The sequence below is a fragment of the Eschscholzia californica genome, unplaced genomic scaffold, assembly GCF_041429995.1.
Source record: "Eschscholzia californica isolate CP2 unplaced genomic scaffold, dmEscCali1.0.p SCAF_6, whole genome shotgun sequence".
Lineage (NCBI taxonomy): Eukaryota > Viridiplantae > Streptophyta > Magnoliopsida > Ranunculales > Papaveraceae > Eschscholzia > Eschscholzia californica.
Genome location: NW_028238483.1, coordinates 36,784,457 through 36,809,457, shown reverse-complemented (window position 1 = coordinate 36,809,457; position 25,001 = coordinate 36,784,457). Strand labels below are relative to the sequence as shown.

The following is a 25,001-nucleotide window of genomic DNA, read 5'->3' as shown; positions in this document are numbered from 1 at the left end:
GTTTCATTCACCCATCGTAGTAGCGGGGGTATAATATGACGTATTTATCTTTTTCGTAATATTCGGAGTCTTTTTTTTTTATCAGAGTAATATTCGGGGACTTCATTCTCGGAAAAGAGAAAGAGAGATTCTCTCACTTCTCTCTCTAAAAACCCTTGGTTTCTCACTCTAAAACCTAGTTGGTACTAGTGAGTGGTAAGGTAGAGATTTTACAGCCATGGCGTCTCAAGCTAGTCTCGACAAGATGAAGATGCGTCAAGATTTTAGGAATCTTTGGCACACTGATCTGATGAGTACTATTCAAGCTGACACTCCTTGTAAGTTGAAGTTTATTTTTCTTTTCAATTTTGTTTATTTTTTTCATTAATCGGAAGTGTAATGGATTTTTTATTGCTTAATTACAGATTGTTGCTTTGCGCTTTGGTGGTAAGTACTATGATCTCTTGCTAATTAAAGTTGATTCTATATGAAATTTGAAATCTGATGATTTTTTTTGATAATTCTGTTATCTTAATTGATTATTTAGGGTTTATTCTTATTTTATAATGGAGATCTAGGGTTCTTCTTTTCAGAATTGGAGAATGTTTATGGTTACATTATGTGAGAACTATTACGAGGTGTTTTTATCATTTGATTTATGAAAAGTTTATAATATTATGACTCAATTGTGTTTTACTTGGAGTTCAAAGCACCACTTATTCTGAAAGAGTTGATAAATTTAGGATTGGCTTGGTAGAGCTGAGCAATTTTAGTGCTGGGTCCTAGGGCTGGCTTAGGCGTTTTGGGTGACCAAAGCTCGAGTTATAATTGGAGTCTAAAGTTGCTTTAAGGGATATAATCTCTGACCGGCTACACACAAATCATACTGTTAATCACTAAAACTTGAATTTTGTACATGTTTTATTTAAATTATAAAAAAAAAAAAAATTAGGCCATAATGGGTTGTAAGACTCAAATTATGGGGCCCTAATAACGTTGGCATTCAAAGCAACTGCTCTGGTTGCGTTGAGCCTGGGCCGGCTTTGGTGCTTCTAGGTTAAGTAAATGTGAAAGGGTTGTTTTTTTTTTTTTGAAAGCCTGTGAAGGGTTGGTTGGTGAAATGTTTTGGTGAATTATCTAATCATTTTGCACAAACTGGACCATTTTGAAGTTCTTAGTATGTTATATTGTGATCATAGTAGTCAGTCAAACTGGATTACTTGAACATGTTATTTTTTTAACATTGTGGATTACGCGAGGTATGCCAACTAGATACTCATATCAATCTTGATCCTAAAGCAATTGAAAAAGTTTGTTGAAAAGTTACATGTTGGAAATTTGGATTTGAAGTTTTTGGGACTAGGCAACTTAGAATTAAGTAAAATAAGAATAATGTAAGGAGGTGAGAATGACGATGAGATAAGATCTCTCAGCGTCCATCACATTATGGATACGAGAGATTGGTACAGATTTGATCCATAGAATTAGTGGCAGGTGGAAGGGGATGCTTCCTCTCAGGATATACGTGATCCACCTGTACTAGGTCGCATGCTTCAATTATTTATGAAGTTGAGTGTAGGATACTCCCTATACATGTTAATAAGATGTATGTAGTGTATGCTGGTGGTACTTGGATGAATAATTAATAAGGAAAATCAATATTATAATTGAGAAGTTGTCTGGGATGTCAGTCTAGTTGGATGCCCACGTAAGACCAAGATCCTATGTAGTTGCCTAATAGCAAATTCAGATGAAACTTGAAGGTTTTCATTTGATCAAAAAGCTATACCAAATTTTCAATGAAGCATGACTCAGGATCACGAACTAGAGTCCAAAGCCCCCTTTCTGTAAAAAAAATGGTGGAAATGGATCAAAAAGTGTATGTGTCTGAGCACCCTAATTTATTTGATTGGTAAATGGTACAGTAAATGGCTCTTTGACAGTTTGACTGACTTCTGGTTGACACACACCCACACACACAACTCCAGTGATGGGGGAAAAGAGGCTTGATTTCCTCACTTATGTAATCTATTGCATTTATTCTTCTGTTGCAGTGGCCCATGTGCATCGTACTTGCTCCGCAAGCGTGCTCTTTACAATGACATGTCAAGGTAATGGCTCTTCTCTTAATATAATTGTACATAACTATTTTTTTTTTGCATCTACTTGTACATAAAAGACTAGGGTTTTACTTGAGATGTTTGTTCTCTCTGTTTCAGGTATGTTTGTTGTGCAGGTTATCTTCCATGTAGTGGGAGATGTGGAGAAAGTCGATGCCCTGAGTTTTGCCTTTGCACTGAGGTATGATGTCTCAAATTTTATAATCTCGACTTGTAAGTGATTATCTTTGTGCAATGCAGTATATTCAATTCCTTCTATAGGGAAACATTATTTAGCGGCTATAATGTATACTTTATGTGTAATTATCTTATATTAGATTTCTTGTTTCTTCTTTTTATTTGAATATTTTGCTCTATTTCTGTCTTCAGGTTTTCCTTTGCTTCGGAAATTCAGTTGCATCTACTCGGTTTATGTTGCAAGATCAGTTTAATATACAGACGACACAATGCGATAATTGCATTATTGTAATATCCCTCTCTTTCTCTCTCTTATATATATATATAGATATCGTTTATTATGAGTTTCTTCTATATTTGGTTTTTACCCCATCCTAATTCCCAAAGGTGTTTTTTAACTCATAAAGATTACGTCAGCTTTAGGCTCGGTTTGCTGTTGTAGTGAAAACAATTTGAAGTACTTCCATGGATTTTTGAATAACGAACTCTGTAATAAATAGCGGCTTGTTGAAGCATTCCTTTCGGCTACTTTATATCCATAAAAGAAGATAATCTTGACTTCAGTTAGTTCAGTCAAATTTTTTTTTCTATGGATTAACAGAAAGACTTACAACATCTGTTTAACTTGCAGGGATTCATGTTCTGCCTTCAACAACTTGCTTGCATATTTTCCCTTGTTGCAATGATTGTCGGAAGTGAAGAGCTTTCGGAGGCATCTCAAATCTTAAATTGTTTGGCTGATTTTGTCTATTGCACGTATGCCTTTCTCCCCATCCCTGCCAAATTGCGATAGATTTTAATGTTCTAATATCGTCTCATTCTACTAATGAACTTCTGTTTTACAGGGTTTGTGCTTGTATGCAGGTACGTGCACATTTCCTATATATATATATATAACAGAGCAATCTATCTTCCATATACACTGACCACAATATTATTTTTTTGAGAAATCGACTATTAGTCGTTACAAGCCGTTGATACATCATGAAAATGTGATATGACCTCTTGGGTTTTGAACTTTATGTCAACACTAACAACCACTTGGGCAACCAAGTGTTGACCTGACCACAATAAATTAGCCAGATAACATGTCAGGGAAACTATACCTATGAAGTTAATTATTGGACATGAACCACATGAGCTGACATTGGATGTACGGTTCAGCATCTGCGAGATGTGGTCGGTGAATTTGGTCCGTACATTCTAGTATTACTACAACATGAAGCTTGTTTATTTTGTACATTTTTGTTGGTTCGATCTGTTACACTAGTTAATGTTGTTATGGAGTGTTGCAGACACAACACAAGATTGAAATGGACAAAAGAGATGGAGTGTTTGGACCTCAAGTAATGGCAGTACCTCCTGTTCAACAAATGTCGCGTCTTGACCAACCATATCCTCCCATGGTTGGCCTTCCCCCACAACAGTCAGCATACCCACCACCTCCTCAACCACAAGGTTATCCCCCACCGGCAAGTTATCCCCCACCAGGTGCACCGGCAAGTTATCCTCCACCAAGCGGCTATCCACCAGCAGGTTATCCTCCACCAGGTGGTTACCCACCAACAGGTTACCCTCCTAGGTGATTTCTACAATAACAAATTAATGTTCTTGATTTATACATCTGCTTAAGAACTAGTGGTTTTACATTCATCAAAAAAAGAACTAGTGGTTTTAGTGCGATTTTTCTTGTTAAGATGAGTTTTGTACATGATATTTGTCTAGTTTAATCAAGTAATGTGTTATTCGGCTTTGAAGTGTCCCTTACATTAATATTTGGTTTTACTATATCTAAATTGGAGATGTTCACTTTGTTATTTTGTATTTCTTCTTTCCATTTGTTTTTTCCGACTCGCATATGTAGTGATATGCGAGTAATAATCCGAGCAGAAGATATATTGGAGAAAAAGAAGAAAAGTGCAAACTACACCAAACAGGAAAAACAAAACTGTTATTGAATCATTGATAATAGAACAAAGTTAATGTGACTTGCAATTTAATATTCATTTTCTTTATTCATGGATTTTTTAAGAGATAAAAATGAATATGTCATGATAATTTGGAAAACAAATAAGTTTTTTAAGTGAATTCTCCTATAAATTGAACCATTTGTAAATCCAAGCATAAACTTGATGGTACATTGGTACTTTATAATCTATGACGGGAGTGCTTAATTTCTTGTAATAATTTTCTTCATTGTATTTTGGTTCATTTAGTTATTTTCACATTGGTTTTTATTGTTATTGTTATATTTAACAATAAAGAAGTGTAAAGAAGTATAGTTGAGATGCTGGAGAAAATTGAATTCAAGATTATAAGAAGTAGAATCTGCATTAGAGATTATCTCAAACAACAAAAGATTTGTAATTTTGTCCCACTTAGTGTAGAAAAAATGACACTTAATGTTTTTACAAGAACATTTACCTCAAGAAAGAACAGATCAAAGTGAAAGAAAATCACTTTTTGTAGAAAAAAATTTCAACAAAAAACTTAGTGTAGAAAATGGTTTTCACGAAATTTAATAAAATCGGAAGTCCTCAAAAAATATTAGAAAATGTTGCAAATAGTATGAGTTGTAATCACACTTCTTTTATATACTTTTCTATTTAATCAGATGACTTTAAGTATGTTTCTACAATGGCTTATGTTTATTCTTTTCCGCAATTTATTTGTTTTTCGGCAAAGTACATATGGTCTCATTTGGTCAAATTTGGTTTTGCACATTACGATAATGAGCATTTACCAATGTCAAGAAAATTTACGTTGGTGTGTACTTTCTTTCTTGAATGTATTACGAGAATGTATTACGTACAAAACTGTACAAAATTCCTAGTAACTCTCAGAATCCAATCCTTACAAAATAAAAATTATTTAGATTCGCCCGAGACTTTGAAGCAAATAAATACTAGTATTTTTCTTGAGCTGGTTGCATAATTTGTGGTTCTTCGAAAAAAATTAGGATTATCATAGCACAAGTACACCCAAAGTGATATCAAGTAGTATCTATCCATTTGTTTTCAACAACACCATATTTTGATGTTCATTACCTTGGCATAATTGGAATTGTGGTAGAAGAAATCACTAAAATTTTGGTCGATATGAGATTGAGTAGTAAGTTCAATGATACCATATGAATACCAACCTAATATTATAATGATTGACCACCCACCTTGACTCCTTTTAACTGCAATAAATACTTAGTTTGGTGGTAATATGTAATATCTTTCAAATGAGAGATCATGATTCCAACTTAACTATTTCTAAAATACAAATCCCTCTCAAAGTTTGGTCGCACTAGTGTAATTGCACAGATAGTTCGGTTTTGCACATTATGATAATGAGCATTTGCCACTGTCAAACAAATTTTATGTTTGTGTGTATATTCTTCTTTGACTTTGTTACAAGAATGGGTAACTCTCTCACACAATCACAAGACGGTTTAGATGAGCAAGTTATTAATACCAACGGAGTCATTTGCTGGGAAAATATTAAAATTCTTGAAATTTTTCTATGGTGATATGAATGAAAAGTGAGACCTCTGTACCAATTAACCAATGACAATTATTTTCCAACAAACAAATCATTCTACTCAATGATTTGTCTATTATACTTGATTGGCAGAAAAAAAAAACACCCAAACAAAACTGTACAAAATTCCTAATAATTCTCACAACCCAATCTTTCGAGAATAGGAAGAATTTGGAACTACTTGAAACTCTTAACCAAATAAATACTACTAGTATTTTTCTTGAGTTGGTTTCATAACTTGTGGTTCTTTGAAATAAATTTAAGATTCTTCCTAGATCATAGCATAAGTGAACCCGAAGTGGTACCAAGTAGTTTCCATTATTGTTTTCAACAAAAATACAAAACCAAATTATGATGTTCATTACCTTGGCATAATTGGAAATGTGGCAGACGGAATCACTAAAATTTTAGTCGATATGAAATTTAATAGTAAGTTCAGTGATACCATATGAATACCGACCTAATACAAGTTCCTAACTATTGTTCATACGAGCAAAGTTAGTGTGACTCCAAATTTAATCTTCATGTTGTTTTATCATAGTTATTGTAGGAAAGAAAAATGAAAATGTTATGAGAACTCAAAAACCAATCAAGCTTTTTAAAGAGATCGTATAAATTGAATCATTTGTAAGTCGGTTTGGTATCATGTTTAGAAGTAATCTAACATATATATTTAGTCACTTGTGATGGTACATTGGTTTATAGTCCATGATAGCTAGAAAATTTTGATATATCGTAATTTTGTTTTATTCATTGCGGTTCACTTCAATTAGCAATCAGAGAAATATGGTTGAGAACTTGAGATGATGGAGCAAATTGAATTCAAGACGTCAGAAGTAATTCCCCCTCATCTTGGTGGAGTGGGAGTTTTAATGCATGGCAAGAATCGTACACATGTTATTAAAAAACTATTTTAAAACATAACCGAGATAGGGTATGACCCTAGATCTTAACACATAGAACTAGTGATATTTCCATAATCAAAGAAACTATCTCCTTAGATATGATTGATGTATCATCATGTGCAGTTGAAGTTCTTCTCGAGAAATTGGTTTAAGGCTCTGGAGTTTAGTTTTGAATTTTTTGCCCAATTATAGAAAAACACAATGGAAGAATCACTAGAAGAGATAAGAAATTGCATGTTACTAACGATATTATTCTGACGGTGGCTACGATATTTAAGTGAAATAAACATTTCAATTAGCTTATGACTCGAAATACTAATGTAACTCAGTAACTCTGATACAAAATAACTCCTCATTTCATTTAAACCTCTTGTCTTTCACTTATGTTCCTATATTTGTAAACTATTGGAAGTCTGAAACAAATAAATAGTGGGAAGATAGTATGGGCCATGAGAAGTGATTTGAATGGCCCCAACAAAAATAGGATTTTTGAGTCACCAGTCCAAAATCTGGGGGGTAAATCCAAAAAAAATCCACTCTTGCCCAAAAATTAGTTGCAGGTCCAAATGTTAGTTTTTTTTTATTCCCCTTTTGCCCTTGGACGGGACATGCTAACGTTTTCCTGAAAAAAAAAATGTCTGGTAAATAAAATAATTTATAAGTACACGAAAAATTCAAAGTTTCAAAATTTTTTAAAAATTTGAAATTTTCAAACGAAATTTCAAATTCCCGCCCAGCAAACCATCTCTTCCCGGTAAATAAAATAATTTCCCATACACAAAAAATTCAAATTTTTTTGAAATTTTCGAAATTTTCAAACGAAATTTCAAATTCCCGGCCAAATTTTCAAATTTTTTTGAAAATTTTAAATTCCCGCCCAGCAAAAGTGTCTAGTACAGAAAAAAATTTCCAGTAAATAAAATAATTTCCCTGTCACAAAATCTTTTTTTCGAAGTTTTGAAATTTTCAAACGAAATTTCAAATTCCCGCCCAAATTTTCAAATTTTTTTACGAAATTTCAAATTCCCGCCCAGCAAAAATGTCTAGTACAGAAAAAAAAATCCAGTAAATAAAATAATTTCCCGAAAAAAATTTCGTTTACTGGGAATTTTTCGGTGGCAGTTTCGTAAATTTCTGTACAGTACACATTATGATGGACGGGTTGTCAGATTATTTTTCAGAAAAAAAATCGTTTCCCGAGAAATTTCGATGGCAATTTTGTAATTCTCGATGCATGAACGGTAAATACTTTATTTTATAAGGGCCCTTTACGTAATTTTGACCCCCAAACTGACACATTGGACCTCCCTTTCATTTTTAGGCAACTTTGGGTGGGATTTTCATTTTGGTCCCCTTTTTGGACCAATGGCTCAATCCCTCACAAAAATATATTATTGACGTGGTGCTCATGTTAAATTTCAGCCTTGTTGGGTGTTTGCTAGGAGAAGATTGCTAAATATTTTCTTCTCATTTCACATAAAGGGAACTTCTACTAGACCGACAAACGCATTTTTACTCAGCGTTTATTCTTAGCCCTCATGGACAAAACAAATTCCAGTATACTCAGACTCGGTCTAGTCTATATTGGATTTAAACAACATAAACTCAGGTTAAACAGCATAAACTGAGGTCAGACGAAAACCTACAAAATGCCAAGAATGAATGAAGACCTGAATAATAAAAGGGCGCCTTTAGAGACATTAGTGGGCCCTAGTGCCATCAAGTATGGATTCTATGTTTCACACAACAACCACTTTTGATGTTACTACGTTATCATAATTGGAGACGTGGGAGACAAAATTAATAAATTCAGGTCCATATGAAATTTAGTATGTAAGTTTAATGATTTATTGTAATGTGTATCCCATTGTATTTTTTTTTTTACTTTTTCTTTTCATTTTTGTTCAAAGATTGTATTTTACTTTATACTACCAACATTTTATGTTTTAAGAGGGTCTAGACTACTAGCTTAGTTCGTCAGTATGAGTTTACACTCGATGATATCACTGTTGACGTCATATTTTACACAAAATGTAGATGTCAAATATCCCTAAAAGTTCTTCGAAGATTAAAAGATGAGTGAGCTCTGAGAAGAGTGTGACTCTCTCAGAGAGAGAGAAAGTTACATGATGAAGGGAGAGAGAGGGTTTTTTATTCAAGTGTCGAAAAGTCGAACTTTCCCAATTTTTTTTGTAGAAAAAATATATCTGATTTTTTACCCGTTTTCTCATTCTATGATACCTCGACATTCACACTATTGTGGTCGAACAAACAATAAAGAATTAATTTTGATAGAAAACACCATTTACACTTAATTTTTACATGTATCAAATAGAATCTATTATCTGATGGTCTCCAAAGATAGAAAGTAATATCTCTACATTGACTAAACAAGTCTAAACTGTAAAGTAGATTATTCAATTCATGATGGACAACTTAAAAAAAAAAAATTCATGATCGACAAAAAATCATTCTTATTGGAGGAAAAATGTTTGTGGCACGCTTTAATAATTAAATAAAAAAGTGAATTTCAAATGATTTTAAGTTTAACACGTGTCAATTACTTACTTGAGGACATCAAACTTAAATATTAATTCAGTATCATAAATTTCTCTTGTTCATCCCAAATTCTCTTTCCTCTCTCTCTCTTCATCTGCAGAAAAACCTGACTTCCATCGATCAGTGTTTACTTACTGTATTCCTCAGATAGATTCTCCTCAGACAAAATCAACCGTTAGATCTTCATGCAGATCTGTGTTACGTACTCGTTAGAAAGATCTAACGGTTTATATTGTTAAGGTAGACGTTTGTCAGAGGCTTAAGTATCAGTACTTTTCCGGCAAGCTTTGCTGTCGTTTTCTTTCTACTTATTTTAAGAGGCTTGACTCTCTCCTCGTGTTCTTCGCCGTTTCCAGTCTCTCTCTCTCTCTAGACTTTCTCTCTCTAGTTTCTCTCTCTAGCTTGTTGTTCAGTTAGAGCTAGTGGACAACAAGAACTTTTGATGGCAGCATCAGCAACATCAGGTCATTTACTCAAAACCCAAACTTCTAAACCTAAACGTCGTAAGCGTCGTGAAACCACCATTTCCACCACCGCCGCCGTCACCACCACCACCACCTCAGATCTGACAACCCACCAGAACCACCACCGGAATCTTCAACCACCACCTGTTGTTTCGCCTGAAACTTCTTGGTGTTGTTCTGCTTCAAAACCCCAATTTTCTTCCTCCCCTTCAAAATCTACTTCAGTTTCTTCATCAAAACTTTCAGTTTCAGATCAAAAACAAAAACCCACTTCTATTACTTCAAATTCTTATAAATCACCGGTGAATTTATCTCCTTCAAAATCATCATCTTCATCAAGTTTTAAGCTTAATTTTTCACCAGGAAGGGTTTCACCAATTATGGATACTTCTTCTTCTTCAGCTTCTTCTCCTTCAAATGGTGGTAATCCTTTCGTTTCTTATCCTTCTAGTTATAGTAAATTCAATTCTGCCCTAAATGCAGGTCTCTTAAATCCAATGTCACCTCCACCAAATCTTGATAAAACTAGATCAAGTCCTACCCTTTTTGAAATGATGGCAAATGAACAAGAAATTGATCCTAGAACTACCCATATCTTACCTAATAACAATATATCCATGATCAATGGAAAACCCCCAATTTCAGTTCAAGATAAACAACTTTTGTTGCAACAAAGGGTAGCTGAGATTTTAGGAAATTGTAGTCCTGGTAACAAATTTAATGATCGAACAGGAAGTGATGTTAAACTAACCCTAAGTTCTAAAGATGGATTGAGTGTTTCAATGGATGTTCATAGACAAACCCTAGTTGCCAATAGTAGATTTTTTGGTGCAAAATTGTCTGATAAATGGTCTAAACAACAAAAATCACTACCCCATATTGTTGAAATTTCAGATTGTGATGATGTTGAAATCTATGTTGAAACTTTGAGATTAATGTATTGTAAAGATCTCAAGAGGAAACTCATGAAAGAAGATGTCTCCAAAGTTCTTGGTATCTTGAAGGTAATATACTTTCTTCTTTTAACCTATAGAAATGTAGTATCTTGATCTATTTCATCTTTTTCTTCGACGTATTGAGTATACAACTAGGGTTTTATATAGATTTCAAATATATGCCCACATAAGACAATATTACTACTTCCATGATTAGGTAATCAATATCTTCTGTTTTTCGAATTTCTTGCCAATTAAGTACAATATCTAGCCACAATGTCAATTGTAGCCATAAGCTATAGGCAAATTAGCAAAAGGAAGTAAGAAAATGCATTATGGTTTAGCTCCGCCAATGAAATACAAACTTGAAACAAAAAGTCCTATTAGAATACTTCATTTTTGTGCTAGTGGATTTAGCGTGGTTGATCAGTATTAATTTTGTGATTTGTTGATTTCATTAACGAGTTTTCAGTAACTTGAAATCGTTCATAAGCTGACATGTATCATGCACAAGAACGGCAGATTCCGAAAATCAGTCTCTATCGCTTATTGAGGATCTGTTCCGTGAGAGTAACTTGGAATGTCGTAAATTCTAACTTGGGACTTCGTAAAGTCTAGCTTCATAAGTTTTGTTCTTCTCTTATCGAAGATATGTCTGTGACCAACATTAGATTACAAGTTAGCGACCGAAAACTGTTTGGTTGATTTTTGGTTTCTGGCTTGTTTAGGTTTCAACTGCAATTGTCTTTGATGCTGGAGTTTTAGCTTGTTTAGAGTATTTGGAAGCTGTTCCATGGGCCGAAGACGAGGAAGAAAAAGTAGCATCAGTGTTGTCACAGCTTCGTCTTGAAGGATCTGGAGCAGGTGAAGTATTGAAGAGGGTTTCAGTAGAAATAGTTTCAGGTCGAGAGGAGGTAAGCAACAACGATGAAATCGTCTTAAAGCTTTTACAGGTAGTTCTTGAAGGAAAAGATGAAAAAGCAAGAAGAGAAATGAAAGTGTTGGTCTCGAAAATGCTTCGTGAAAATTCGTCTCAGAATGATCTTAGTAAAGAATCTTTATATTCAGCTTGTGATGATTGCCTGCAATTACTTCTCCTTCATTCTCTTAGAGCAGCATCATCTGATTTACGAAATGTGAGTCAAATTTCACGACAAGCGGATAATTTGCATTGGATACTTGATATTATGATCGACCGACAAATTGCTGAAGATTTCTTGAAGATATGGGCAGAACAATTTGAGTTATCAGAAGCTCATTCTAGTATACCTGCAATTCATAGATATGAAATTAGTCGAGTCACATCTAGATTATTCGTCGGAATCGGTAAAGGACAGATCTTGGGTTCGAAAGAAGTAAGACATTTACTTTTACAAACATGGTTGGAACCTTTTTATAACGATTTCGCTTGGATGAGGAGGGCTTGGAAAGGTTTAGATCGACACGTAATTGAAGATGGATTGAGTAATACAATTCTTACACTTCCATTAACTTGGCAGCAAGAGATTTTACTAGCTTGGTTCAATAGATTCTTGAACTCAGGTGAAGATTGCCCAAATATACAAAGAGGGTTTCAAGTATGGTGGAGAAGAGCATTTTGGAAAAGAAGTGGTGGTAATGGTGAATCTAAAAGAACTCAACAGCTTAAAATTGCTTCTGCATCTTGTGAAAACCCATAAACCATCAACAAATTCAACAATGTCTTTGATGGTTCTTCAATGATTCTCTGTTACGCTTTTCTCATTTTGATCCGCTTCCACTCTGAATCAAGTTTTTCGTTGGAGCAATTTGGAGGTTAAGTATGAAGGAAGCATGGGTTTATCTAGGGAATGAAGGAGAAAAGATGGGTGTCTTCTGAATTTTTCTATAAATTTAGATCTTGTTGAGTTTTTTCTTTAGTTGCTAAAAACTCAAGTTTGGTTCCACTGATTTGGTATTTGTTTGTTGTTATTGGGTGATTGGTTTGTGAGAGGATGGTCTTTTTTCCCCTTTTCCTTCTAAGAAGAATAATAGAAAGAATGAGATTGTTAAACTGTCCTCAGAGACCTAAACAATTAGGGGTGATTTCCAAATTCGCCCTAATTTGTTGAATAGCTTTTTTTTCTTCTCAAAACTCAGTATTCTACATTGACTTGGTTATTCTTCTAATTACGGATGGGAATAGGTCCAGACCGAGTCCACGGACAACTACCCATCCGGTCCAGACGGAACGGACGCAACTCAAACTTGTCTCCTCAGATAACCGGACAAGTCGGGCAGTCATTTTGGTTTTTTTTATGTGAAAATGTTTGTCCGAGTCTGTTTTTTTAACTGACAACCCGGTCACTGGTCAGTCGGTCACCGAATATGTAATTTGACAAGAAATGAAAGTATAATCACCAATTTCATCAATTACAAAATCCTTTGATGATGACAAAAATACATAGTGTCAATTTTAGAGATGAAGAGTTAGGTTTTCTCTATCAATTCTTTAATTATGATTAAGGGTTAGGTTGTCGTCGTCGAGAATCGGAAGAGACAAGACTAGAAGACAGTTGAAGAGAATAAGGAAGTAAAGGGTCGGGCTTCTTATGATTTTGAGGGGTGCATATCATAGCCTAATCGAATCTAACGCTACCATCTAAACCTAAACATATGAGTTTGTGATCATTCGAACTTATGAGCGGGCATTACAGAGGGGTAAACAAACACTCTAAATGAACGGATTTCGATGATACACCAGGTAGGCCCCATTGCCTGTGCATGTCTGCTAAAAATCTATGCGCGGGCAGGTTTTGACTGATTCAGTCAGTCCGCAGACCCTTCGAACGAGGTCGGTCGCGGATGTGAGAATAGTCCCACATGGAAGAATGGGTAACTAGCAACCAAGGATATAAAGTATAGGTCCTCTCCACTCATTGCCAATTGGTTTTGAGTTGGATGGCCACAAACTTAACATGGTATCAAGAGCAACTCATCTTTTTCTTGGCTTTCTGTGTCATCTCGGTTTCTAATGGCTTCCTTCAATGCCGCCACTTCTCCTCCTCCTTCTTCCCCTTCTTCTTCTTCTCCTTCTTCTTCCTCAATGCCCTTCCCTGCTCTTTCAAACATAGCCAATTTGGTGTCCATTCGGTTAGACAATACCAATTATCTCCTATGGAAAAGCCAACTATTACCTATTCTACACTCTCAAGATCTCTTCAAGTATGTTAATGGCTCCCACCCTCCTCCTCCTGAGTTTCTTACATCCCCAAATGAATCTTCCTCTACCCAACTCATTAACCCTGATTATTTGTATTGGTATCGCATTGACCAGATGTTACTATCATGGATTAATGCAACTCTTACTGAACCTGTCTTAACTCAAGTTCTTGGCTTAACATCATCTCGATCAGTATGGGAATCTCTTGAACGTAATTTCTCATCCCTCAACTCTGCTCGTCTAATGAACCTGAAACTTCAACTTCAAACCATTAAGAAAGGCTCTTCCTCTATTTCTGATTATCTTCTTCGTATCAAACAAATCTCAGATTCTCTTGCAGCCATTGGACACTCAGTTCCTGATAATGAACTGGTTCTTATAGTATTATCTGGTCTATCTTCTGATTATGAAAACTTTGTTACTTCAATCACTACTCGACTGGTTCCTCCAACTTACAGTGAGCTTCACTCCCTTCTTCTCACTCAGGAATTTCGTATTGATCTCCTTAAACAACAGCAACTTCAGCCCACTGCTCTGTTTTCTTCACCAAACCCTTCTTCCATACGCCCTTCCTCTTCCCCTGTTTTTCGAGGAAACAGAGGTCGTTATAACAGAGGAAGAGGTAACAGATCCTTCAATGGAAACAGAGGCAATCCTCAGGGATTCTATAATACTAATAGAAATGCTTCTTATTCTGTTCTTGGTCCTCCTCCATCAAATACTCATCAACTAATTTGTCAATATTGTGGGAAACCAGGCCACACAGCTCGAAATTGTTATAGTCTTCCCCAATCAAATGATCTAGCTCGTGCTTTTGCTGCTATGGGAGTGGATTCTGCTCCAGCAGACCCAAATTGGTATCTTGACTCAGGAGCCACTATGCACATTTCGTCTGATGTTGCATCTACTTCAGCTCGATCTGATCTCACCACTCCTGATCATGTCATGATGGGTACTTGGGTCAAGAACTTACTACATGAGTTGGGTTTTCCTATAATCACACCTCCGGTTGTCTATTGTGACAACATAAGCACCACATACCTTACGGTCAATCCAATTCTCCATTCGAAAACGAAACATGCTGCCATAGACTTTCACTTTGTGAGAGAACAAGTGAAGAAGGGTCTTCTTAAAGTTCAATTTATTCCGGGTTCTGGCCAACTGGCCGACATTTTTACCAAAGGATTCTCAACCTCAAGGTTTCATGAACTTACATACAAACTCTCTCTAGTTCCTGGGCGTTCGGCTTGAGGGGGGGTGTTAATGTATTGATGTATATTTGTAATTTACATTTTTCACAAGGATAACTTTGTAATTAACTTTTTGAGTTTCCCTCTATAAATACAAAACATACCCTACTTTCTAGGGTATCTTGAGCTCAACTTCACATGGTATCAGAGCTAGGCCCATACGTGATAGGCTTAAAAGCCACACGTGCTCCACGTCACCCGTAAAGAAAAAAAACACACGTGTTAGGCTCAAAGAACGCCACACGTGAGGGGGCGTGTGAGAATAGTCCCACATGGAAGAATGGGTAACTAGCAACCAAGGATATAAAGTATAGGTCTTCTCCACTCATTGCCAATTGGTTTTGAGTTGGATGGCCACAAACTTAACAGCGGATAGGTTTCAAGCTGCGGCCAAAATCTCAAATTGTTTGGTCTCTATTAATAAACAAAACGATGTGTTTGGTTTTTTTGTATTTAAGAAGTGTTAGCTAGCACTTGTAAGTCCCACTGCCTTTTGTTTTTTCTTTAAAAAAAGTCACTTACATTTAACAAGTGATTTTTTTCTCCAGTTACTTTTCCTATAAAAATTAATTCTCATTTTCTTATGAGAAATCGACTACGATCTAGGTTAGTCGCTACAAGACATTGATACATCATGAAGATATGATGAGCAATAACCGCTTAACTTAAACTTAATTATAATGAAAGAGGCCTAAAGCCTAACAACATGAAAGGGACTTAAAACTCGACAAATTTATTAAGTTATTTATACCTTTAATAACTCAAATTTAATAACCACGGATACCATCCACTTCTCGGAATCGAACCTAAGACCTCTAAGGTTATGGAATTTATGTCAACACTAACCACTTGGGCAACCAAGTGTTGAAAAATTTATTCTCATTAGTTCGTGCTCTCTTCTTTGATGTTAGAGAAGTGGGCGCCGACGGCCAGCTGATCGGCCACCATTGACAACATTCACGAGATATTTTTCTTCTCCCTTTTTTTTTTTTTTTGTAGATTTGGGAGATGCTGCTGCGAATGACAATGTAGCAACAACAATTTCTTGCTGCTAATGGGCCAATGGCCCTGTAACAACATCAATTTGCTGGTACTAACGGCCTTGTAGCAGTAGCAAATTGCTGCTTCTAATGGCTCAGGGGAGTCATGAGAAACACTTGAATCATAATCACTTATATGACGTAACGAAAATCTTAGAAAAACTTTAGATATATGTCCACAAATTACAACTCGAAAAAATTCATTATGAGCAAAAAAATATATGAATTTTACTTATATAAATTTTACTTATAAAACTTGACGATTTAAAACTACTAGTGAATCCCCTTTATATAACAGTAGGATTTCTTAAACTTAATAAATTCAAATTAACAACTTTCTAAACAAATGAATTGTAGACTCTCAAGAAAATAGAAAACTACCTCAGATAATCTTTCAAAAGAAAACTTACTGAAGATGGAAAAAAAAAACTGCAATTTATTTTGAAAGCCTAAACGATAAAATTTGACTCTCAAAGTGGGCCGCTAGTGGCATTTACGACAATCAATGTGTGAAACATTATTTCGCACTAATGTTCAAAATTTTGCCAATTTCGGCACCCGTAGCTTCAATTTTAGCCGTTTCAGTCGCTTGCCTTTATTTTTGGGCGCGTCTATTGCTTCCATGTAGTTTTTGGTCAACTCTACTTCGGTCTCCTCCACTTGAGAAGAACTCCACCTCGAGAGGATACTATATTTCTAGAATGCATTATTGAGATACCCTAATTGTCTGACTCATTAATATTTTCGCTTGAATCAATAGAAATCAAATATTCATATATTTTCAAAATAACTAATCATTCCATTTGCAATAATAATCATGCCATATAAGACAAGTTTAAAAATTTGCATTGGCAAAAAAATTGAGGATTTTAATTTACACCATAGGACTTAATTGGAACTTTATACATAAAACTAATAGTGTTTTTTTAGTTTTGCATTAGAGATAATGGAATACTCAATCTTAAAAATTTTGAGTGCTACACAGGATTATAGAATATAAGTCTGAATCAATAGAAATCATGCCACATAACTAATTATTTCTTTGCAATAACAATCATAGCACAAAGACGAGTGTAAAATTTTACATTGACAAAAGAGTTGAGGGTTTTTATTTTCGCCACCTAGGAATGAGAATCTCAATTGGATACATAGAAATAGTTTTGTTTTTTTTTCGAGTTTTGCACTAGAGATGCTCTAATGGAATATTCAAACTTAAAACTCTGAGTGCTACATAGAATTTATAGATTTTTTGTTTTAAAAGTATGTCTAATGCAAAACTCAGTTGAGATCCTAAAATTACATGACAGTAGTTAAGAGAACCTCAAGTGAAACTCGATGCATAAGACTAATAATTTTTTTGAGTTTTTTTTAGGTGCTCTAAGTGACAAAAGAAATATCTACTAAATTTTGTGTGTATGTAATGCAAAATTTCAAAGTTGTTTTGTTTACTTACTAGAGTATAGCCCGTGCCCGTAGGGCACGGAAATTTCTATATTTATACAAAATTATCGAATATTTTGGTCTTATATAAATATCGAAGTAATAACAATATATTTAAAATAATAACCGAGATTATATTGAGTTGTTTGAAGGGAGAAAAGAGGAAAGAGAAAAAGAGTTAGAGAGTTTTTAGGGAGTGGGTAGTTATTTTGACTGTTAAAATCTATCGTTTCAAAGACTCTTTAAAATGAAGGGTCATGATTTACAAAAGAAAATTGGACGACCTAGATTTATAAACCAAAGTTATGACATGACACCAAAAGCTATGTCATTTGTTATATAGATAGATTTATAAACCAAAGTTATGACCTGGCACCAAAAGCTATGTCATTTGTTATATAGATAGATTTATAAACCAAAGTTATGACCTGGCACCAAAAGCTATGTCATTTGTTATATAGATGTGATGTGATTACTTATGTAACAAATTAATAGTTATTTTGAGGATTTACAAAAAGAAGATTCTTATTAGTTTATATCTAAATGTTGGTGAATATGAGGTGGGCACTCTATAATATCCCCACATGATTTAAGAAAATCAAATTAGATTTAATTGGAGAGAGTATTTAAGAAAAAATTAAATATTTCATGTGACACTTGAAATTTCAATGATTGGACTTGCACGTAGATGCCTTAAATGAAGATACCTTGTGAGGACACTCTATAGATTGTTTTCGTCATAATTTTTAATTCAAATAAAAAAAATGATCTTTTAAAATTTTCAAAATAACTAATTATTTCTTTATAGATAATCGTGCAACATAAGAGCATCTCCAATGCAACACTCAATCTTAGAAATTCTAAGTGTCACATATGATTTTTAGAGTCTTTTCTTAAAAAATAATCCAATACAACACTCTATTTGGATCTCTAAGAGCATCTCCAATGCAACACTCAATCTTAGAAACTCTGAGTGCCACCTAGGATTTTTAGAGTTTTTTCTTAAAACTCCTCTCCAATGCAACACTCTATTTGGATCTCTAAGATGACGTGCCGAGGGTGGAATAGAGATATCTCAAGAAGACACTCTATTTCTAGAGTGTCCTCTTGAGATATCTCTAATTGTCCAACTCATCAATATTTGATTTTCAACCAATAGAAATCGAGTCTTCTATATTTTCTAAAATAACTAATTATTTATTGACAAAAATAACTATGTCACATAAGTAAATAAGATAAGTTTGGAGTTTTGCATTAGAGACAAGAAAAATTGAGGATCTCTATTAAGGCCACCTAAGAGTGAGAATCTCAATTGGAACTTGACACATAGGATGAATAGAGATTTTTATGAGTTTTGCATTGGAGATGCTCTAAGATGGCGTGTCAAGGGTGGAATAGAGATATCTCAAGAGACTTGAGATATCTTTAATTGTTCAACTCTCCAATATTTGATTTTCGACCAATAAAAATAGAGTCTTCTATATTTTCGATATAACTAATTATTTATTTACAAATATAATTACGGGGGACGTGTTTTAAGTCCAAAATCGCATGGTCAATGAGTCTAGAGACCAAAGATAATCTGAAATAGAAAATAAATCCACTCAAAGTAAATTACATGGCTATCCTCTCATTTTCTTTCACTACCTAACTTATCATAAGTTAAAAAAATAACCTAAAAAAAATATACCATAATAATATTTAGAGATTCATTAAATTATTTCTTCAAAAACACACTTTCCTTTCCGGAAAAATAGTTTCCTTTCCGTTTAGCAGAAGACATTTTTTTTTGTATATTTGAATTAGAATTGCCAAAAGCAAACGAAGAGAGAGAGAGAGAGAATATCGCCCCTTTCTACTAAACCGAGTGGAAAGGGTGAAATTTTCGAGTGGGAGAGAGGGAGAAACGATTGCTGCTATCGTTCATCATCTACATTAGTGAAAAGTAAGTAAATTGCATTTTGATTTTCATCATTTTGATTGTTCCTTCAAGTTTTCTTATGATTTTGAATGATTTTTTCAACTTAAAAGCAATTAGGGTTTGATTTGCTAGGGTTTAGTTGTTTCAAAGTGTATTGATGGAAGTTTTTTTCAAAACCATAAATTAGTTCACAGTAAAGAGTAAGTTTGTTGTTGCATGCAACAAGAAATTTCTAGGGTTACATTGTATTTGTTGTTGTTTAATTTCCTCTCATTTTCCTGTCATTTTCTTATGATTTAGGGTTACAATGTGTTTGTTGTTGTAGTGGATTTATTTGAACAAATAACAACTAGAACTTAATCTCTTTATAAAGTTTAGTCATGCCTACATCTTCTCTAAAAAGTTTTATTTAAGGGTTATTACTACCCAAACTTGATTGACAACCCTAGAACATTATATGTTGGTATATGATTAATAGTTCCAGAATATATCCGATTGTATAAACAGTTTATTTTTTTTTTCTAGCATTTTTGAAGTTTATCATGGTTCTCTTTTAATGGTAAATACGCAAAACTATTTTCATAAAAAACCTGACTTGTTTGACTAGCATTTTCTAGTTTCTTATAGAAACACATGAATTGTGGCTACCCAAAATTGTTTGTATGTTAATTTGGTTAACACATATTTGAAATTTAACTAGTATATATGTTTTTTGTTAGTCAATTTGGAGATTCAGAAAAATGGTAAGATTAAAGCTTCAGAAAGACCGGAAAGTGGATTGTCGAAATTCGGTGGCTTCAAAGGATAATGTAACTCGAAAACCTGAGGTGCGAAAAAGTCCAAGAAATAGAATGTTACAACAGACATTGGGAAGTACGGTAGAACCTACTTCAAAGAAGAGGAAATCAAAAGAAGTTGTGGTATAGTATTCAATTAATGTTTTATTCCCAAAACTTATAACATAATATTTAGTTGATATCATTTTATGATTTGTACAAATATGTATGAAAACAACTTTTATGTTTAAGCATTTTATATTCTGATGCTATTTGTGTTGTGTATGTAGCAAAACGACCCACCCGGAAGGACAAAAAGGAAACTTTTGATAGATGAACAAGTTGAAAAGATAAAGACAGCGAAAGAGGTTACACCTGCAAAGTGCAAAGGTAAGAAGATAGGTCGTTCTGCGGAGGAAGCTCAAACCGAATCTGAAAGTGTAAGATTTTTCCACCGAAATTCTTATTCATAACAGATGCTAACAGATTTAATATAAATGTTAGTAGAATACTTACAATTTAGCCAAATCAATTTCATTATTTTATAGCAATTTATAGGTTTTGCATAAACTTTCTTAATGCCTTAAAAATTCTTGGGTTGTTCATGGTTAATAATATTGTGCATCAGTTGGAATTTTATGATTTAAATTAAACTGATTTAATGTTTTTCAATTTTCCATGAATCTGATAGGACATTGCATCAGAAAAAAGGAAGATGAAGGTTCAGGAAAAGTTTAATTTTGTTGGTCAGGAAAAAAATGGTCCTTCTATTGACAAATTCCAGCAGTATAGATATAGCGTCAAATTGGTAGTTGACATGTTGCGCGGGCTGGAACCATTGATGAGCGAAGATAAAAAAAAAGCAGTTGTCGATACGCCTTTTGCTCGTTTCTATTCAGCCGCAATTAGTGGTCAGATAATTATGGAAAATCAAGTCAAACCACATCGGGCAGTGTTCGAGCTTCTTTGCTACTTCAACACTGATAGAAAGAAATTTATATTTGGAGAAGTGGAGTTAGAATTTGCTCCTGAGGATGTGTCGTTGTTGTTAGGGTTGCCGATGGAAGGACAAGAGTATAGTGCCTTCCCTAGACATAGTGATATCAAACCGAAAGAGGAAGATTTTTTTGTCAAGCATTTTAATGGTTCCGGCACTCTTACTACTGTTACTATAGCCAAAGCTTTAAAGAATGAAGTCAATAACCACACTGGTTCTCCTTTAGACTTTGTCCGGTTATTAATTTTGTATGTTGGATGTGCTCTTCTCTTCGCAAGTTCAAAAGGTTATGCGTTGCACACAAGTTTCTTCCAGAACTTGCAAACTATGAGAATGATTAATCGAGTTTCTTGGCCTAGGGCAATCCACTCCTTCATGATGTCCTCAATGTGCAAATATCCCAACGACCCTTGCAAGGTCTCGGGATGTTTGATTCTACTTCCGGTAAATACCAAACTTTATTAATTTGGTTACGTAAAAGAAACAATATTGTTATGTGATTACATTTTCATGATTAAATGTAGTTTTGGTTCGCGATGCACACGACTATCTTCCCCGAGACAAGACTAGGTGCTGGAAAGATACCAAGGATACTTAGGTGGTCTTTGGAACCTATGAAAAATGGGGTTCAGGAACACATTAATCTACTGGGGCCAGAACAGGTATATTTCTTATAGAATTTTAAAGATTTTGTTATGCTATTAAAAATTTTGTTAGAAACATCATGTAGGTTGGTAACAATATATATGTTGTATCGTTTATAGCTGTATAATGATTAGTAGTATATTGTTCACTATTTTGTAGATTATTGTCGATGCAACCCAAAATGTGTCGGATGAAGAAAGGGGTATTCTGCAATATACACCCAAAGTGTTGATTGAAGCTAACATAAACGAGAAATTAGATTTGCTTGAAGAGGTGGAGAGGTTAACTCGTGAAAACACAATTCTTCGTCAAGAATTGGACCTTTACAAGAAAAAGTTTGGCAACATTGAAGGTGGAATGTCTTCGGGAATAGATGAACAAGGAAATGGAGAACACGAGGATAGAGATGATAGTGAAGGTGGACATGGTGGTGGTAGGAATTTTAGTGAGACAGAGGCGCAAAAAGGTAAAATTGTATAAAAAATTCTATTACATTCTGTAATTCATATATACTCTATTATATTACCAATAGTAGTTGTAGAATAATTTGGTTTTTTATCGTCCACTAATTAAATGTAGATAAAGAAATGGTTGGCGAGAAAGACAATGAAAAAAAACAAAAAAATGCTGATGGAGAAAGTAAGTATTTTGTACTCTTTAAATATACTTGATGTAGCTTAAAATTACAAATAGTTTTGGTAAAATAATATGGGCTTCTATTTTCTAATGCTTAGACATAGAGAAAGATATGGTAGGAGATATTGATAACATGGAAAATCAAGTCGGTGCTGATGGAAACAGTAAGTTTTTATAAATACTCAAAGTTTTCTAAGAAAAACATTTTTTTTTCTAAAACTAATTTTTGGTTGGAATTGAAATACTTGTAATTGTTGTTTTATCATTGGTCAGGTGAAGTTGTAGAGGGTTTTGGAAAGAACTCCATTGGTGGAGCTGGTTCTGGAAGGAGTACAAATTCGATAGGTATGGGTCAAAGATGGTTTATAATTTCCTAATGTTACTATATTGAACCTATAAGCGCATTTGTTGTGTAAACAGATTTTGCAGTATTTTAGAACCTTTTGTGTTAATTTGATAAGCTAACATGAAGGATGTCTTAAAATCCTTCATGTTTCAGTATTATAACATATGTTGTTATGTTTATTTCAATTATTTTTGTTTTGTCAACGTTGTTGTACAGAAAAAATGAATTTGGATTATGATAAAAGGAAATCCGGAGAGCGTAAAGTCTTTGCACTTTTACCTACACCGACGTTCAATCTTGATTTTGATACGACTATGACCAATGACTTTGTGGACGTGACCGATATAGCAAGATCCTTCAACTCTAATAATGAAGTTGGTGATTTTCAAGATGATAAAGATGAGATTGTTGATCTTGGGTGTGATGTTGTAAAAAAAAAATCACCAAACTCGATGATTAAGAGGTTGAAGGGACAACCAAGAATGAGAAAACCAAGTGAAAAGGTTGCTAACACTCTGGCAGAAGTTAAGGAACCTATTGATGTTGATCTCCAACCGTCACCGAAGAAAAAAGTAGAAGCCTTGGACAAACTTGGAAACTGGAAAAAAAAGTATCGTTTACAAGACGTTGTTGGACAAAGAGTTGCCCTTAATTGACGAATTTAACAAGAAAGGAAATCAAAGGTAAAGATTATCTTCTCAAATACGTGGTTAATTTTTTGTTAAAACAGTTATTTGCTAAAACTTATATGTATGATTTCTTTTGAAGTATTGGTAACACAAGCAAATGTGAGAAAGTTTTAGAAGTATATTTATGTTTTTTCTCCTACAATTGTAATATTGCAGAACAGTCATCTGGTCAAAGGACCCTAAAAGCTACATTACTGGAAGGCAACTCGACCTGCTCATGCTAAACTTCGAGTGTGATGCGCAAATAATAAATTGGTATGCATCGAAATTGTGGAACAGCAAGAAGAATGAGCGGAAAGAGGTCGTTTTCCTGTCATCTGAGCTCTTTGTGAGTAATATCTTTCAATTACCTATGAAATTTTATTGATTTTACAAAAAACTCTAAAACTGGTAGGAGCATTTATCAATTTCAATTAGCATTTTTATTTCGCATCTAACTAATACCATATTTTAAACAGACTATGATAAAGTTTCAATTCTCCGAGTCAAACATCAGAGCGCATCTTCATGAGAAATTGAAGACGGATTTTAGTAGATATATGCTTAAAATATGCGCTCCTCTGTGTACTCCGCTCCAAGGAGGTCTTGGTCTGGGTCAACATTGGACACTGCTTGTTTATTGTTTGGATAGTAAGAAATGGACACACTACAACTCCATGATCTTTGATCATAAGACTGCAAAAAGGTGTACGGAAAATGCAACAAGATTGGCTAGCATTATTTCAGAAGCGATTGTCGAGCTTGACCTATTCAAGCCCCACCCAAAAGTAGTGGTGAAGACTCTCATAGAGCCTACTGATAAGCAACAAGGAGAAGCGTAAGTTATTCTTCAAAACAAATAATTTCCAAAACATGATTTCATAAGAAATTTCCATGTTTTTTCTAGCATTTTGAAGATTCTAAAAGCATAATTTGTGGGTCTAAAATCTGCTGATGGAAGACTAAGTTGTTCATTATGTTGAATTGGTTTGTTGTTTAAATTTGACAGGCCTGATTGTGGGTTGTATGTGATTTTGCACATGGAAGAACTTTTTAGGATGTCAAAAGATGACTGGACAAAACAAGCGCGAAGGAAGAGGGGTGAACTAACTTGGTTGTTGCTGAATGATTCGAAGAATATATGGAGAAAAAATGTTTAAGTTAAGATTTAACTTGTATTTTGTTACGGGCTTTGTGAAAAAACGAAGCAAACATGATTATGTTTTAAGTTCGAAGAACATCTTGAGCAGTTTTGGTTATATTTTTCAATTTTCTATAATACCACAATTATATTTTAGATTTCGTATAAAAGGTTTACCGGGTCTTTTGTCACGGCTTGCTTGAGGTCTTTTCTCGGACACTACTGAAACTAATCATGTATAAGACGTGAAACGGCAAAGGCATGATGAACTCAAACCCTTAATGCTAGATCCA

The 25,001-nt window shown here is 34.3% G+C and overlaps 3 protein-coding genes across 3 annotated transcripts; all 3 read left to right on the top strand.

Annotated features, from left to right (window-relative positions):
* The first annotated feature begins 93 nt into the window (after nt 1-93).
* Nucleotides 94-4,027, top strand: LOC147534320 (uncharacterized). Its single transcript, XM_086647858.1, has 8 exons — nt 94-317; nt 405-426; nt 2,034-2,090; nt 2,199-2,280; nt 2,469-2,564; nt 2,908-3,032; nt 3,122-3,140; nt 3,572-4,027. The coding sequence occupies exons 1-8, from the start codon at nt 218-220 to the stop codon at nt 3,860-3,862; spliced, it is 792 nt and encodes a 263-aa protein (XP_086503984.1). The 5' UTR covers nt 94-217; the 3' UTR covers nt 3,863-4,027.
* A 5,274-nt stretch (nt 4,028-9,301) lies between these two features.
* On the top strand, nt 9,302-12,699 carry LOC147534319 (BTB/POZ domain-containing protein At1g63850-like). Its single transcript, XM_086647880.1, has 2 exons — nt 9,302-10,736; nt 11,396-12,699. Exons 1-2 carry the CDS (start codon nt 9,711-9,713, stop codon nt 12,344-12,346), a joined length of 1,977 nt encoding a protein of 658 aa, XP_086504006.1. The 5' UTR covers nt 9,302-9,710; the 3' UTR covers nt 12,347-12,699.
* Nucleotides 12,700-19,386: 6,687 nt separating this feature from the next.
* On the top strand, nt 19,387-23,555 carry LOC147534318 (uncharacterized). The gene is made up of 10 exons (XM_086650114.1): nt 19,387-19,523; nt 20,219-20,419; nt 20,566-20,715; nt 20,967-21,716; nt 21,797-21,934; nt 22,077-22,383; nt 22,497-22,556; nt 22,652-22,717; nt 22,827-22,898; nt 23,116-23,555. The coding sequence occupies exons 2-10, from the start codon at nt 20,240-20,242 to the stop codon at nt 23,553-23,555; spliced, it is 2,163 nt and encodes a 720-aa protein (XP_086506240.1). The 5' UTR covers nt 19,387-19,523; nt 20,219-20,239.
* The last annotated feature ends 1,446 nt before the right edge of the window (nt 23,556-25,001 follow it).

Excerpts from the sequence above, each read along its gene's own strand:
- LOC147534318 (XM_086650114.1), top strand. The coding sequence starts at position 20,240 with ATGGTAAGATTAAAGCTTCAGAAAGACCGGAAAGTGGATTGTCGAAAT. Across the intron at positions 20,420-20,565 it reads GGAAATCAAAAGAAGTTGTG|CAAAACGACCCACCCGGAAG; the intron begins GTATAGTATTCA and ends TTGTGTATGTAG. Across the intron at positions 22,899-23,115 it reads AAGGAGTACAAATTCGATAG|AAAAAATGAATTTGGATTAT; the intron begins GTATGGGTCAAA and ends GTTGTTGTACAG.
- LOC147534320 (XM_086647858.1), top strand. The coding sequence starts at position 218 with ATGGCGTCTCAAGCTAGTCTCGACAAGATGAAGATGCGTCAAGATTTT. Across the intron at positions 318-404 it reads TATTCAAGCTGACACTCCTT|ATTGTTGCTTTGCGCTTTGG; the intron begins GTAAGTTGAAGT and ends GCTTAATTACAG. Across the intron at positions 2,091-2,198 it reads CTTTACAATGACATGTCAAG|GTATGTTTGTTGTGCAGGTT; the intron begins GTAATGGCTCTT and ends TCTCTGTTTCAG.
- LOC147534319 (XM_086647880.1), top strand. The coding sequence starts at position 9,711 with ATGGCAGCATCAGCAACATCAGGTCATTTACTCAAAACCCAAACTTCT. Across the intron at positions 10,737-11,395 it reads AAGTTCTTGGTATCTTGAAG|GTTTCAACTGCAATTGTCTT; the intron begins GTAATATACTTT and ends TGGCTTGTTTAG.